General features: G+C 41.8%; 1 protein-coding gene across 1 annotated transcript in view; it reads left to right on the top strand.

The window, feature by feature from the left end:
- The window catches only part of ADAMTS6 (ADAM metallopeptidase with thrombospondin type 1 motif 6), a 191,021-nt gene that overhangs the window by 129,496 nt on the left and 43,698 nt on the right, over positions 1–17,827 (top strand). The window contains exons 11-14 of the mRNA XM_015410253.1: positions 2,041–2,148; positions 8,254–8,399; positions 14,826–14,889; positions 17,285–17,387. Of these exons, the coding sequence (XP_015265739.1) occupies positions 2,041–2,148; positions 8,254–8,399; positions 14,826–14,889; positions 17,285–17,387 (421 nt within the window). The remainder of the gene's footprint in view (positions 1–2,040; positions 2,149–8,253; positions 8,400–14,825; positions 14,890–17,284; positions 17,388–17,827) is intronic.

A 17,827-nucleotide genomic window follows, 5' to 3' on the forward strand; every position in this document is an offset into this window, starting at 1 on the left:
TAAGGTAATCTCCTGGGAATCATAAGTACCAAACCAAGCTCTCTGAAGGAATGATGGGATGGAAATTATGCTCTGAATATCGTGTTGTTGTTTTTAATTGTATTCTGATGTACATTATGCAAAAGAATGGAAAAGAAGTATGCCTACATCAGCAACTGTAAAGAGTTCTTTTAATAGTATGGTGCACATTATGGGTTAGATCCCAATGTAATTTTCCAGGAGCAGAAAGGGTGAAGGCAATTTTGGTCAATTTGCCCCTCATTGCAGACCCTAATTTACCATCAGGCTATTCCTAAAGGTCCATTTTCCCCAGGAGCAGTATTTCAATCAGCAGGGTGGAGGAGTCAGGAAAGTTCCATTTTGCTGATAAAAGTGCTTTCTGTTGGTGGAAAATGGTGTTTGGTTCTATGTTTCACCAGGCACCAGCTGCAATACTGTGGCAGTATGTACTCATCACCACTTCACTGGAGACAATTTAGGACTTGTTTATATAATCTGTATTCAGTCTCAAAGGTATTACCCAAATTGCTCTCCTAACATACTTGAACAAGAAACTCATATTTCTTGACTACCTGAAATGACTCACATGTCACTAATTTTTCCTTTGTGGAACTGTGATCTCCCTCAGTTAGTGATGTAAACCTTGCTGTAGTTGAAATGATCACTTATCCTGGGATAAAAGACCTGAGTCAAGATAAAGTTACCACCTTTTTGTGATAGAGCTGCTGTGCCTTTTGATAGATGTGTGATATGCAGAAGTGCAACAGAAAATACTTTCCATTTCTGGGTTAATTTCTGCTTTTTAAATTGCTAAAGGCACAATAGGCCTGCCAAGAAAAAGGTGGTAGTATTTGTTGTTAGCCTCTGATATTATCATGTGATACTGACTTCCTTTCAATGCTTTTGACTGTGCAATCAGATGAGAGGTTCAGATGTTATTCCAGGTTGACTGACCATGCTAACAGGTTTTCACAGTAGTTTGCATAGGTTTATTGCTGGAACCACAATGGAAAGTGATTATTCTCAGGGGCAGTTCTATTTTCCCCCCCTCCCCGATTTTGTTAGTGTGTCAAGATTCTGCAGTCCTTCTAAACTGCCTGGAGAAAGTCTGCTGCAAAAGGTCAGTAAGAATGATTCTGACACGGTGCAAACCCTGCAGAACATTTTCCCTTCCCCAGCAATGTGTTATGAAAGAGGGATGTTTCGCTTTCTTTGCGCAATGCTGTGGGACTCACGTTATTAATACTATACTAGCTATTCTATCCCGTTGTTATCAGGAGTGATTTTGTTCTGAGGAAACCAGCAGCTAGTGAAAATATTCTTAATCTCTTAATACTGAAAGCAAGTGCCATGGAGTCCTAGAGGATGTAATCAACTCTCAGTCTAGTGGTGGAAGCCGGACTAGTGGGAGTGGGTGTTGCCACATACAAGGTGCTAAAGTAGCCCCCTCAGCCTGTCCAGGGAGAATGCAAGTTCACTGCCATTCCCGTTTTCCAGAAACTGGGAGTTTTCTGCTCTTCTGAAGTATCTACATTAGAAGCATACAAGTAATCTCACTCAAGAAAAGCTATCTTTGTACCCAATTCAAGAGGTATGTCGATAGCTTCAGACTGCTGGTAGAATGTCCGAGATCCCGGGTACTTCTTTCTAACCCATTTTTCCATATGCTAAATTGATCATCTGCATTTTGCCACCAAACAAGATCACTACCATACCGTGATGAACTGTCTGCAAAGAGCCCAGCATGAGTAAATGGTTAATCAGGTTTATGGTAAATCGTTCAGACAGTTGGTTTATAGGCTCATTCAAACCAGGAGTTTAGAAAATAAGTTAACTTGGTGTTAAAACAAGCAAATGTGAAATCATTCTACATAATCATAATAATAATACGAAACATATTTCATGTTGGTTTTATATACCTATAAAGAGATGCTTCTTGTACTTTTGGGACAAATATATGTCAATGAGTGTGTTTTAAGGCACATTTAGTTAAATTTCATTCAGTTATTCTGAACAACTCGCTTTTGCCTTCTTTCCCAGGAAGTGTGTAGAGAGCTTTGGTGTCTAAGCAAAAGTAACCGCTGTGTTACCAACAGTATTCCAGCAGCTGAAGGTACCCTTTGCCAGACTGGAAGCATTGAAAAGGGGGTGAGTGCAAATGACTTCATTCAGGTTATTGTGTGATTGTTTTAGGTTATGCCAGTCACAGAAAGATGTATGAACTTGGGAAATATATCTTTATTAATACTTAAGAGAGTTCCAGAACGAAATGCTCAAGTTGAACATAATTGAACATAGAGTTAGTCCACAAAACATCAAATCCTACAAATTTAAATTGAAAATATCAATTTTAAGGGTGCTTATCTTTCTCTGTGGTAGTCTCTTGCTATTTCACTCATGGAAGTGTATATGACCAAGGCATTTTATAAAGTTCTAGGCACTAGCTCTCTCCCCTTGCTCATGTTCTGGAACCATCATAGCCTTACTAAGTACTTTGAGCATGTGGGACAGATTGGGCATGAGAACAGCACCATGTATCGTAACTTCAACCATGTGTTCGTGGAGCTGATAACATCTTATTCATCATGGTGGCTTCTGTGCAGGCACACATGGGACTGGGCAGTCGCAGGCCAGCCACAAGAAGAGCTACCAAGCTTTTATAAGATTTTTCTAGCGCCTAAGAGTGCTCCCCGTCCCCTCCTCCCTCAGTGTATGCTTTTTCCTGCTCAAAGGATCATGTGACAGAGGCGGGGCAAGCACTCTTCCTTCAGTTCTTTCCTTGCTGCCATGAGGAGAGCACATTCTTCTAACTTTTGTGAGTACAGAAGGCCACAATGGCTTTATTCAAAAAATGTGGAGTCAAAATGGCTCAGAACGACAAGCATAGGTTGTGTCTACTCTGTTTGGGTGAAGGGCACAACACAGTCATGTGCCCAGCCTGCCACTGTTTGACACTGAAAGCCGGAGAAGGCTTTGGGTGCCCTGGACCCCCAGGTGGAAAAATGGGCACAGCCTGAAAAAAGACTGAGGGCCTCCTCCATCGCCTCGGCATCAGAGCTGCCATCAAAGAAGATGACTAAACACCAAGACGTTTGTTGCCTTCACCTCGATATTGACCTTCCTCGCCTTGGCATCATAAGACTCCATCTCCTCTGCATTAGAATTCACTATCACCTCCAGCAGAAGTTAAATCTTCCCCTCAAGGTCAAGTCACTGATTCACCTTGGAGCCGAGCCTCAGCAGTGACCGATCAACATTCAGAATCACTTTAGTGCTGACATTTCCCACTTTGAGTAGTATGTCTCTCTCCGATTCCAAGATGTTTTCAAGGTCCCACTGCATCAGACAGAGCCTCCAAGGGGTCAGGAACAACAACCCCCTCAGCAAACTTTCCAGCAGCCCTCCTGGTTCCCCTTCCCTGTGATGTTCCCACCTCACTGGGGCTCATGGGACCAGCAGGGTTGTCATCTTTTCTAGGTTCTTTGCTGGCAACATTTGCTTTTCCCAATGGAAAAGCCTCTCCATTCTCAGAGTAATTGTTAGGAGTTTGACCTGGTAGTCGCATTTACCTAACCTGGTGGTAGGCATCCCATTTGGCACCCAGCTGCATTATTTTCAAGTCTTTACAGATGCCTCTCTAATGGGGTGGGGAGCTCACTGCAGTACCCATAGGGCACAGGGGGGTTGGTCTAGATCTGAATCTAAACTGCACATTAACTTACTGGAACTAAGGGCGATTAGACTTGCTCTCACAAGGTGGTGTTGAGACCCAGTCTGGATTTTTTGCCCAAAGTGGTCTCTAGGTTTCATATCAATCAGGTTATAGCCCTTCCAGTTTTTTCCCCCATCCCTGACCTCCACTGCTGAACAAACACTAAACACATTGGATGTCAGGCAGGCAATCCTTTTTTTATTTAAAACAAACAAAGGAGTTTAGATAGGATAGGAAACTGGTTTTTTTAAGGGTCAAAATAGGGGAAAACAGCAGCATCCCAATCAGTGTCCAGGTGGGTAATGGCCGCTATCAAAACAGCCTATACGGAAGCAGCTTTGCCTTGCCTCATCAAACTGAAGGCCCGTTCCACCAGAGCGCAAGCCTTGCCAGTGGCTTTCTTGTCCCAGCTGTCCGTCAACAATGTCTACAAAGCAGCCACTTGGTTCACACCATCCACGTTTGTTTGTCAGTGTTCTATGGACGTGGATGCTCGGAATAAGGCAGCTGTTGGGAAAGCGGTCCTACAGTCTGTCTTTCACTAATCAGCCTACACCTGTCTCCTTGGTAGATGAGCTTGCTATTCTCCCATGTGGGACTGCAGAGAAACCACAATGATGAAAATGGGGTTGCACTCACCTGTAACTGTTGTTCATCAAGTGGTCTTCTGTTCAGGCACACATCCCTCCCTTCTTTACCCACTGTGGGCTGATCTACTATGGTCTCTAGCTCCTCATAGCGGCAAAGGGGGAACTGAGGGAAGCTGTCTCCGTCACGTGATCCTTTGGGTGGGAAAAAGGATACACTGAGGGCAGAGGGGAGGGGGAGCACCCTTAGGCTCTAGAAAATTCTTATAAAAGCTTGGTAGCTTTTCCCGCAGCTGGCCTGCACAAGTGCAGTGCCCATGTGTGGCTGCACAGAAGACCATTCGGTGAACAACGGTTACAGGTAAGTGCAATCCTGTTTTGCTTAGGGTATTTCTCATAATCCAGAGCCATCTAGGTATTCTGTGCTTCAATAATGCAGAATTAATGTGTTCTTCTTTCATACTCTCCCTGTGCCAGCACAGTGTTAACCAAACGTGCCTTGGCTCAGCTATTGGAAACCCTGGAGAAGACTGTAATTCTACAGACGACTCCAAGTCTTGAAGGAATTCTAGCTCAAACCTTCATTGGTATAGCTGACTTTTCTAAGTGAGTGGAGAACATACCTAAGACTTTAGCTACTAATATATTTTTCCATCTCCAGTCACTACCTCATTCCTTGAACACACAAAACTGCTTTGATTTGCATTGATCTGTCAAGGCCAATATTGTCTAACTGGCAACAGTTCTCCAAGGTCTCAGGTCTTTCACATCACCTACTTCCTGATCCTTTTAAGTGGAGACACTGGGGATTTAACCTGAGACCCTATGCATACAAAGCAGACTCTTTGCCACTGAGCCATGGCCCCTGTCCCTCTTTGGTGGCAGATGACACTGCAAAACCTGCATCCCTGTGTTAAATGTAGCTAACATCAGAAACTTATGGTTTTCTACGAGTTTTACTTTGTGAAGATATGGCCCTTTTTTTGGAAATATGTTGGAGGATGATAAAAATTTTCACCTGGATAAACTATGCTAACTACTACAGCAGACTGTGTGAGACCTGCACAAGTTCCTGTCAGCTTGTGTGAAAGGTACACATTGCTAAATACTGCTCCTTGGTCATCCTTTCTCCCCCCAGGAGCAGAATTTGGGGAGGGGTACTTAAGGCTGCAACAGGTAGGGGTAATTGCAAAAGTCAGCACATTGGATCCAACCCAATATTTAGGATATCTACAGAGTACCTTAGCAAAGCTGCTTTGGATATCTCAGCCAGAGAAAATGAAAGCTGTTAAAACAGCCTGTTCTTTTGACATTCTGCTATTCTTGCCTTTTAGTAAATGAACATGTTAAACTTCCAAGCAGAGACCATGAGGAAGAACATGCTGCTTTCGTGTAACTCTTGTTCTTCAAATGTTTCTTCTCCGTGCAAAACTTCTCTCATCAACCTTTTCTTATTTATTTCTTTATTTATTCCATTTGTATCCCACCCTCCCCACGAACAGGCTCAGGGCGGCTTACAGTAATCGGTACAAGGTACCATAAAATCCACCTAAACATTTAAAACATTTTAAAACATTCAGGTAATCATAAAGTGCTAGTGGTATTAAACATTCCGTCGCTAATTGAGATGGCGTGCTATATGATGTAGCTGCAGACAATTTCAGACTAAGTAATCTTCTAGCATCACACGATGGTATGGCTTGGTTTCAAAGCCGGGGCCAGCCCATAACCACAGATGTTGGTGGTAGTGGTGAGGGCGGCTCCTAATTGAAAGCCTGGTGGAAGAACTCCGTCTTGCAGGCCATGCGGAACTGTAGAAGATCCCACAGGGCCCTGATCTCTTCTGGGAGATTATCCCACCAGTATGGCGCCACCACTGAAAAGGCCCTGGCCCTAGTAGCGAGCCTGGCATCCTTAGGACCTGGGGGGGGGGGCCAATCAATGTTCTGACCCTGACCATAGTGCTCTCTGGGGTATATATGGGGAAAGGCGGTCCCTCAGGTATGTCGGACCCTGGCCATATAGGGCTTTAAAGGTGAGTACCAGTACCTTGAAGCAAATTTGGTATGCTATTGGCAGCCAGTGCAGTGCCTTCAGTGCCCATCTAGGAAGGCCCATCAGAAGCCTGGCCGCAGCATTCTGCACTAGCAGCAGCTTCCAGATTTGCAACAAGGGCAGCCCCATGTAGAGAGTGTTACAGTAGTCTAGTCTCGAGGTGACCATCGCATGGTCTGTGAGATACTGCTCCAGAGCTTCAGAAATTAGATTATTACTTGTATGATTGGTCCTGTGGCATTCAAGTAAGAAATTTGAGTTTTGCTGAAATACCACTGGACCCACCTCAAAAAAGAAAGAAAGAAAAATGCTGTTATCTCCACGCCTGAGAGGAAACGAATGGAGAATCTTAGTTGACTTCCCACAATTAGAAAAGATATCTTTGCACATTTATCCCTATTTTGACCTATTTATTGCTTTGCTATCCTTTCCCCACTTAATTAAATCAAAACAACTGTTGACTTTATAACCTTAGCTTGTTATTTAGTTTTGTCGTTGCAGATCTTAAAACATATTCATCCTGTTACATGTCAATTTGCTGTTCAGTCTCTGTCTATAAATTTGAACCTTACCTTCCATTCCAATGTATTTGAAAAAGTGTGGATGCACACAAAAGCTCTACCTTGAATAAACCTTTGTTGGTCTGAAAGGTGCCACTGGACTCTAAATTTGTTCTACTACTTCAGACCAACATAGCCACCCACCTGAAACTATGTTTCTGGGATTATAAATTTGCTGATGAAACAAATTGAAGTATTAAAATGAGGTTCTGGATTATGTAGCTACTTTTCCAGCATATTGTAATACCTGAGGCCTTGTTGCTATAGACCCAATTTTTAAATAAATTGTACTAATATAAGAACATGGGCAAAAATCCCCCTTCTTTTCTCAATGACTTTAGCAGTATTTGCTTAAACATATACTGGGACAGTTTAGACCAAGATTCTTGTAACCACCTGTTATTCTGCAACAAGACCATATTTCATACCCTATCTGTAATTGAGGATCAGGTAAAATTCCTGTTTAAACAGTTTCAATTTTTGAAATAAACCCCAGCAAAACTTGTATTTTCTGTGCTGTTTTGGATTTTCTACAGTGAAATAAGACAGCCTCATTTGCTTTCATACCAGGAGTACAGGATATGGCTTAGTTTGATTTCAATAAAATATTTCAGTTCAAATTATGTTTTAATAGAGTTATTTCTCTCGTACTAACCCTGTGTCCTATGCTTTTACAAATTGCAAGGCTTAAAGTTCAGCAATTGTCTCTTTAAAATTTCAGCCCATATTTTCATTCCATATCTGAACAATTGAATGGGCAGTGAGTGTAAAGATTTTTGATACCCTGTTCCTAGTGTCTTGGCATTACTTTTATTATGTCTGCAGTGTAAGTGTAGATGAAATACTGCTTGAAATTCCACTTCCATTGTAACATCATCCATTCTTTAGCTTGGGGGTGGTGTTAAAAAAGAATTAACTCTCATAAAAATTCCTAACTGGGGAATTTTCCATGTTGCACTATTAAGCTGTTAGTCTAAGAATAACTGAGAGTATTCCTTAAACATGATTAAAATTATTCTAAATGTCTAAAGAAGATTTTCAGTTATTGTAGTTACTTTTAATGAGGGAGGTCATAGTTGTGTATGGAATAAAAAATACTGTCTTGTTAAACTCATGTATGTTGGGATTTATAATTTGGAGCTTAGCTAAAGATAAATAACAAATAGCATTTGACTTCATCAGTGACTAAACATGGCTAAAGAAAGTAAAACATCTGTCTGTTATCTATACAACGAATGCTGATGCCTATAATTGGTCAATGCCTGACCCATATATTTTTCTGTCATGATAACTCTATCAGTACAAAGCTAATTCTGTGTTTTTTATGAAATCTTTTCAGTGGTGTTATCAGGGAGAATGCGTACCTTTTGGCACTTGGCCCCAGAGCATAGATGGGGGTTGGGGTCCCTGGTCAATATGGGGAGAGTGCAGCAGGACCTGCGGGGGAGGAGTCTCATCATCCATAAGACACTGTGACAGTCCAGCGTAAGTAGCTAAAGTAAGCCAGAGCCAGAAAAAAAAGCATCTTTGGAAATGTTTCAGAGTGTGGTTTCATGTGTTATCTGTAAAAATGTTTGTCTACCGTGCCAGTACTTCTATAAAGCAGCCAGGAGCTAGAGGAGCTTACTAGAGACACCAACTTTTTAAACTATATTCATTAAACATGTGCTGTAAACAGAGAGCCTACATTTAATATTCAGCAAATATATTCTCTTTAACAAACATCCCATTAAAGCAAACGGAACAATCAGCAGCAACTCATCAAAAGATAATTATAGTTCTGGAACTCAAATACAAAAGAATTCATTGTACAAACTTATTAAAGTCTAAACCTGTTCAAGAGTTTATAATTTTTCAGCCCATGAGGAAATGTCACTTCTATAGATTACCTAACAGTGCCATCCTAAATAGAGTTACACCGGCCCCTGCCACATGGCAGGGGGAAAGCCTCTTAAGGCGCGGCTTTTAAAAGCCGCACCAATGTTGAGACGCCGCAGCGGGATCCCACGGATCCCCTGGCCGCGGCGCCTTTTCTCCCCGGCGCGATCAAACGCCGGGGAGAAAACACAGTTCGGACGCCTAGCCAGCCGAACTGCACATGTCGGAGCATGCGCAGTTCGACTCCGGACCGGGGTTGTGCCGGCGCAAGAACGCGCCGGCGATCAAATCGCCTCGTGTGAACGGGACCACCGTACATAATCCAGTCATGTCAATGGGCTTAGATTGGTATTACTCCACTTAGGATGGCCTTATAATACATCCAGTGGGTAAAATGATTTCAAACTGCTATCTACATTGTCGCTTTTTCTAAAAGTGTTTTGTCTAATTACCTGTGTGGACTTCTACTGTTTACTTAAGCTACAAATTTGTCACTTCTTTTTCATCCATGTTTCCAAAAAGACAGCCTTTTCTTCTCTTGCTACAGATTTGCTCTTGAGGGAAGTACTTTATCCTATTGTTCTTAATAACTCAATATTTTTGTTAGTCCCAGAATTTTCTGTCTATAGGCATGTGGAGAGATCTTGGCTTCATGGTCACAGCTCTACTAGCCTTGAGTCTATAGGATGACATCCTGTTGTCATCTTTTTACCTTCATCATCTTCTGACCAGTGACAAAAGTCTATTGGCATAGTCCTGATTCCTTAAGGAAGCTTCAGCATGAGGAATCCTACAAAGTGATCCCTTGTTCACTTCTGATTGCAATAAACATCAGAAGACAGGAAGCAAATTAGCTACTGAGCACTTTAATTTCTGTGTAGGTAAAGCATAAAGGTATGAAAGAAATGAAAAGTACTTGAAAATACTAGCTAAGAAACTGCACATAAATTAGAAATGTGTAATTACCATATTGCTGTGTGTGTATATATATATCTCCCTTATATATAATTGAGTAAGACGCAGCATCACACAGCGGAGAGAACATGCGCACCAACAGTGTTTGGAGGGCTGAACTGTCCGTCAGAAGCTTCCCCAGCTTCCATTGGCCGTGTCGGCTAAGTCCCACCTCAGAACACAAAGGCTGCGTCACGCAGCGGAGAGAAAATGCGCACCAACAGTGTTTGGAGGGTCGAGCTGTCCGTCAGAAGATTCCCCAGCTTCCATTGGCCATGTCGCCTAAGTCCCACCTCAGAACACAAAGGCTGTAGCCCTGCCTCTGCAGCCGGTCCCCTCAGATGTCAGACTACTGCTGACAACCACCTGGTGGGTGAGTGGGACCGGGGAGCATTTGAAGAGCGCCGCCGCCGATAAGCCGCTCGCCGCCGCCCGACTGCCCCCCCGCCCAAATAGACAGGGCTGGAGGGAATCAGTGGAAAGCCGCCGCCGGCAGCAGCTCATCACCACTCGCCGTGGGTGGATTCCCCCCCCTTTATCCCACCCTCCCTCTCTGTCTGGCTTACTGACTGTCTGTCTGTCTATGTCTCTCTCCCCCTCACCCTTCTTTCTTCCTACCTTCCTTCCTCTCTTTCTCCAAACCCCTCTATCTATCCATCTACCTATCTATCTACCACCCATCCACCCTACCTTTCTTGGGCCCATTGTCTTCGTCCACAATGGTCTTTGCTCCCTAGTATATACATACACACACACACACACACACACACAATATATATATATATATACAATATATATATTGCTGTTACTGAGTCTACCAAAAAAAAGAGCTGAGTTTGTGAATTCTGAACTATGAAAAAAGTCAGATTTCAGTCACACTCTAATTCACTGTTTTTCGTTAATAACATGCAATTCTACTTTGACTTTTCATTGAGGTAGTAGTTCCTTGCTCATTTTGGCAGATGCCTTTTCCACAAACATTTATGTAGCAGGAATCATCAATGCAGGGTGAAACTTAGGCCCCGGTCACACTAGTGGGAAAAGCCGCAGCAGAAGTGCAGCTTTTTAGAGCCGCAGCAAATTGAAGCGCGGCATCGGGATCAGACAGATCCCCTGAGCCGCGCCACATTTGCTCCTCAGCACGATCACATGCCGAGGGGGAAGCGATGGGATGAAGGGCAAGGCAGCTGCGCAGTTGTGCGCATGCGCAATGTGGCAGGGCCTCGCATACCACGGGATATGGGCGCGTCGGTGATCACATGGCTGCCCATGCTGCGTGTTTCCCAGTAAGTAGTAGTCTTTTTCAGGTCTCTTTTAAATCCGTGTTTTCGGCCGGTAGTGACGGGTTGGGCGTGACACTTGCCAGATGCTGGCAACTGATCGCGCCGGTTTAATCCGCCCTCAACCCATCCGTTTTGTGGGGCAAATCCTCTCGTGTGACTGGGGCCTTAGGGATGCAATTGCAGAAGGCTCACCAGCCAGGCTGTGGATGGGTTATGCCTGCCTGCAGCCACTGGCCATTCAGTACCCATAACTGTCCTGCAGTCTTTAATGTCTGCTTTTGCTCTCACATTGCTGCCAGCCTATTTAGTGTCCCCCAGTCCATCTGGGCATCTCTTTCCTGCTTCTTTATGCCATGCTACTCTCTTCCTAAGTGCCCTATCTAGCTTTTCTTTGCTCTCTTAAAACTGGAGCCAAAAAGCAGCAAGAAACTCTTTAGGGTTGGTACACACAAAACTTATTCATACACAACCTGTTCCAGCCATCCCCAAATAGGCACTCATGTAGAAAAATGTATCTTGCAACCAAGTTGATCATAGACATGGACAACCGTAATTCCTGTGGTCCACAAATTCACATTTGAGTTCTTTCAGAACTCTCGGATGTATGTCATCCGGACCTGGTGATTTACCAGTTTTTAAGTTGTCTATCAATTGTAGCACCTCCTCTTTCGTCACCTCAATCTGACTCAGGTCTTTCAACACCCCTCCCGAAATCAGTGGTTCTGGAGTGGGCAAGCACTTCTCATCTTCCACAGTGAAGACAGAGGCAAAAAATGCATTTAACTTCTCATCCATTTCCCTATCATCTTTCAGTATTCCTTTTACCCCTTGGTCATCCAAGGGCCCCACTGCCTCCCCGGATGGTTTCCTGCTTCTAATGTATTTGAAGAACGTTTTATTGTTGGTCTTTATGTTTTTTGCTATATGCTCCTCATATTCCCTTTTTGCCTACCCAGTCACAGACTTGCATTTTATTTGCCACAGCCTGTGTTCCCTTTTATTGACCTCACTGAGATTAGCTTTCCATCGCTGAAATGAATCCTTCTTACCCTTTACAGCTTTCATTACTTTGTTTGTTAACATGCAGACTTTTTTCTATACCTATTTGTGCCTTTCCTAACCTGCGGTATATATTTTTTCTGAGCATCTAGGATTGTGGTTTTAAATCATCTCCAAGCTTCCCCAATGGTTTTGACCCTTTCTACTTTTTCTTTCAGTTTCTTCCTCACATGTTCTCTCATATCAGAGAAGTTACCCCTTTTAAAATTAAAAGTGGTTGTGTCAGTCTTTTTGGGCAACTCCCTGTTTATACAAATGTTGAATTCAATAACATTATGGTCACTGTACCCAAGCGGTGCAATCACTTTTACATCTCTCACAAGGTCTTGGGCATTACTTAGGACTAAATCTAGGCTCGCCTCTCCCCTGGTAGGTCCTGTGACCATCTGTTCCATAGCACAGTCATTTAGAGTGTCTAGAAACTCAATCTCTTTTTCCCAACTTGAACACATATTGATCCAATCAATGTGTGGGTAGTTAAAATCACCTATTACGACACAGTTATTTCATCTAGCTGCTATCTTTAATTCATTCATCATTTTATAATCCTCCTCTACCTTTTGATCTAGTGGGCAATAACAAACTCCAAGTGTTAAGCTTCCTTTTGGGCCCACTATTTCAACCCATAGCATTTCTAGAAGCAAATCCAATTCTCTTACCCTCTCAATCTTACTGAAGTGTAAGCATTTTTCACAAAGCACTTTTTGGGTGCAATCTGTCAACCAATTGCAGATCCACCTAACAGTAATAGGATCCAAACCACATTTTACCAATTTGTCAACAAGAATATTATATGGAACCTTATCAAAAGCCTTACTGAAATCAAGATAAACTATGTTTACAGCATTCCCCTTATCTAGCAAGGTAGTAACTTTCTCAAAAAAAGACATGTCTGACCCATAGGCTCTTAACCATTTTTCATTTAACAAAAAAGAACACAATCCAGTCCCAATTAAGTCCTTTTAAGTCCCATTCATTTCAGTGAAGAAGTGGTTGGTATATACTTTTCATTCATTGAAATGAACAGACTTGCACTGGAATCCTGTGCAGACTTGCACTTGCCTAGCAGCACATTATCCTTCAAAATTCAGTGATTTCACTTGATGTAGAAGCATATTACTTGGTTTAGGATTGCATTTTGAGTCCATTGAAAGGGTATAATACTGCCTAGGATTGAGCTATTAAAAATGCTTAATTAGGGCTGCATCCCTTTAAAGAAGAGAGTAAAATTGTTACTAGTTAATGGTAGTTTAATGTGTAGTTGCATTTTAAACCATATTCATGGAACCATGTTAATACAGAATAGTTATAACCATAATGTGGTGGTATGTATGAAATACCATGGTCTAGAAATCTGAGGCCGTGATTATATATCACATTGTGTAGTATATATGGCCAATTTTTCCTCATAGCAAAATGTTAACCTAGGTTATTCAATTTAACCATACAATTTTGTGAAATCTACGATGTCAGCTGCTCACTGAGAAATAATGGTATTTCCCAAGCTTGCTTAATAATAAATATTTTAACATGTAAGTCCTAATACAAAGTTGAGCCCCCCCAATACAGTATCACAAACTATTTCTGATATTCCCTCAGTTTCGAAAGTTATTTGCCATGTAGTGTCTTTGCTATTAAAGAGACACATATCCAAAATTCATTTTGAACAACTAGAATTGTTTGAAAAGGTGTTTGTACATGGCTAATACTATCCACAAAATGAGGATTTCACAAAAATATATTAAATTTTAACTGAATCAGCTTTCTAGCTCTTTATAGCCATTCCATGCACTATAAAAATAAAATGAAATTAATTAACTACATTCAGTTAAACACAGTTATTTAGGCTCAGTTGTTTCTATTAGTAAAGGCATGTACATTGTTCAACTGAATGGATTCATGGTATCTTGTAGAATGGTAACCTTCTGAGGCTGCGATTAGACACAACATAGGTGCGAATGCTGGGCGTGTTTAAAGGGTGCAATCAGACAGCAACATCTGGGAAGCACCCTGCAGCCATCGGCAACCCAGTCTGCTCCACCGCAGAAGCAGAGTTAAAAGACACCGGGGAAAACCCGGTAGTAAACGGGTTGCGACAGGCCATGGACGGACTTTCCTGTGTCTGATCGCTCCAGCGCGCTTTCATGGCATCAGGATGGTCTGATCAGGCCATCCTGACTCCGTGCTGTTGTTTTTTCCCCCCTTCACAGTATGTGCATCATCACAAACTCCATAGGGAGCCCTCGGTGCGGAGGTGCGATTCATCGATCCCTCGTTTAAGCGCATGGGGGAAAAACAGCACACAAAAAAGGACTCACACGCAGTTGCGTCAGATCACACACTGACGGACTGTGCCCACAGCTTTAAAGGGCGGTGTGATTGTGCAACTGCGGATCAAATTCTTCCGGAAGAAATAGCCTCCCCCCCTGTTTTTTCTCCCCCCCAGCTCATTTCCAGTACAGACTGGAGATGAGATTTCCTACAAGCAACATGATTTATTTTGCCAGATATAAAGTTGTGTGATTGAATTTAGAAGCAGGCATTTATTCATCAGAGAACACCAGACTGTTCTTGAACCTCAATTCTCCATATTTAATTTATCTTACCCTGATGCTAAAACATGGTACATCATTAGTTTGTACTGGAACCAAGTTGTTAAAGCACTGATGATTCTATTAATTTTTAATGGTTACTTCTTTTTTATATAAATATTCATATGACTTATATATTCTCCCAGACCTTCAGGTGGAGGAAAATATTGCCTTGGAGAAAGGAAAAGATACCGATCCTGTAATACTGATGTGAGTAATTCAAAGTTAAATCTCTTAATGGCCTTCATACTGCTGTTTTATGACTGTTGTTTTTAAGTTCTGGCATGTCTTGTTGCTATTTTTATGCTGCTTATGCCCTTTGACAGGGGCTTTATCATTATTTTATGGATGGTTTTGACTATTTTATTTATTTATTTATACTTTGTTAACCACCCCAAATAAGTCTCTGGAGAGGTAGCATATAATGTTAAATCTAACTGTATTAAGTCCCCCCACCCCAGTATTACAAGTTTCTTCAGAGACTGTTGTTTTAGTTATGTGCTAACATAGAAATTGCAAAGGAAAGCCCTGACAAATTTGACGCCTTCCAAGTATGAAGCCATATATCAAGTACCAGTGCTGGAAGACTGGAATGTGTGCTACTTGTAGAGAGTTTCTCACATGGAAAAGCTGTGTAGAAGCTAAGGATGGTCCTAGGATGTTTGAGAAAGCATGAGGACAACCAAAAGCTATCTCTTTTAAAGAAAGCTTCAACAGTATACTGTCAGTTAATGTTTTCCCTAGTTAAAGAATTTAAACCTTTTATCTTTTAATACTCATCTTCTTAAAAGTGCTTGGTCTGCATTTCATTTTAAATGTGTATATATGTTTTGAATTAGTACATCATGAAGAAAATATAAAAGTAATCTGACGTCCAGCAATTTGAATTGTGCTGTACCTCTAACAGTGATTAAAAATCATAGCCATTGGTTGTAAAGTAATTAATTTGTGTTTCATGAAGCACAAAATTGCTGAGACAGACTCATTTTCAGAATTTATGTAATCTCTTATTACTCATCACTCTTTGGAGGGAGAGAAATTTGATTAATGTGTGCATTAAAGGCCACAGTTTTTGTGTGCTTGTCATTATTTACATGAAAAATGTGTTGCTTACACCCACTGATTTCTGAAGGGTTTTGTCTTGTGTCAGCATTCAGTATTATTTTTCTAATTTAACAAGAATTACTCCCTAAGGTTCTTACAATTCATAAACAAAATTCCCCTTTGGCTGCTCTTTTGCTTCAACAGTGAATTTATTTTCTTTGCCTTTTCTTTGAACCCTTCCATCGTTTTGGAATCAACACAGACAACTCCTAGCAGATATATTTTTGATCAAAGATTTTTCAGGACGTTATTTGATTGATAACATGTGTGCTGATGGTAAAACTGAGGATAACAGGATGAATAGTTGACCAAACCAATGACAGTGTGTACAATTCAGTTGCTAGGTCTTGCATTTTATTTATTTATTTTTATTTTAGTTTTACTTTGGTTGTTTGGGGCTTTAAATTTTGAATTGGTATAGATTTCTGTTATAACCTGCTATAAACGGCTTTAGGTTTAGAAACATTTCAATTAATTAATGAACTAGAAAACAAAGGTATCAGAGGCCACAAGTAACATCAGGTATTCCTCCTATCATCTGTGTGATTTGATTAGTTCTCTCTGCTTGAGCAGCTATCTGTTCTGTCTACAGTCAGTGTAACTTATTCACTATTATTTTCTGACTCAGCAACAGAATTCAATACACAGGATTGCTTAATATTTGTATGATGGCTAATAAGATAGAATTGAATGACAGGCCCAGTGCATGATGAGGGAGGTGCCGTGGCTCAATGGTAGAGCATCTGCTCGACATACAGAAGGTCCCAGGTTCAATCTTTGGCATCTCCAGTTAAAAGGACTAGGTAGGACGTAATGTGAAAGACCTCTGCCTGAGACTCTGGAGACCTGCTGCCAGACTGACTGCACAATACTGACTTTGATGGACAGATAGCCTGATTCAGTATAAGGACGTTTCATGTGATCATGACAAAGGATATACTTAAAACCAATTTTTTGCTCTGAATCAGTGGGGGCAGGGCTACTCTGAGGATTGGAGATTTACCTTGTGCCATGGTCTGACTATTATTTCTTCAAGGCCAATCCTCTGCAGGAGTGAGGGGTCAGTTTAAGTGGTCTACCTACAGAGACTAATGTATTCAGCCAGCCTCCAGAAAGCGCTGGGTAGTTTTAAGATCCCAGCTAATGGCCCTGTCAAGACCATGGTAGAAGCCACTAATTTAAAATAAAATGCTAAAGATCCTGACACACAGAAATTCTTTGAACCCATTTTTAGTCGTGCCAGTGAGGTGTAGCGATTAGACTAGGATCTGAGAGACTCAGGTTCAAATCCCCACTCTGCCATGGAAACTTGCTAGGTAATCTTGAGCCAGTCATACGCTCTCAGCTTAACCTACCTATTAGGGTTGTCGTGAGTATAAAATGGAGGAGAGGATGATGATACAATCCCATTGGGGAGAAAGGCAGGGTATAAACAAAGTAAATAAATGATACTTCTTAATATTCATTAATCGAGATTATATTTTATCTTAATTTTTATTAGCCGTGTCCTTTTGGGGCCCGTGATTTTCGAGAGAAGCAGTGTGCAGACTTTGACAATATGCCATTCCGAGGAAAATATTACAACTGGAAGCCCTATACAGGAGGTAATCTGTAGTTTGATAATAATGGGTATGATCCAGCTATAGATAGGAGAAGCCTCTATGTGTACTGGTAGATGTTGGAAAGAATATTCATTGCTTTTTGCATCTGTATTCAGGTGCCAGGAATAAGGACTCCTCGTGCACTGCCACCGTGTTCAGCTTGGATTTGAGCTGGCAGTCATGATGAGCCAGTGGTCAGCCCTGTGCATAACTCAGCAGGCCTTAGCCAGCACTCATATGCAAATTACTTCTGCTTGATCTGTGTGAAGGGTCCTGCCGGAGTCAGGCCGTGGGTGTGGCAGGTGTGTTACTGGAAGGGGTGGCTCTTGCCTCCTCAGCTGCACCAGGAGCCTATTCCATGCTATTGCATGTTGCAGCCCTTATCAGGACGTCATTTGCTTGCTTGCCTCAGAGGGGCGGACTCAGACCTTTGCACAGTGGGC

Source organism: Gekko japonicus, unplaced genomic scaffold, assembly GCF_001447785.1.
Source record: "Gekko japonicus isolate JY-2015 unplaced genomic scaffold, Gekko_japonicus_V1.1 scaffold179, whole genome shotgun sequence".
NCBI classification, from domain to species: Eukaryota; Metazoa; Chordata; class Lepidosauria; order Squamata; family Gekkonidae; genus Gekko; species Gekko japonicus.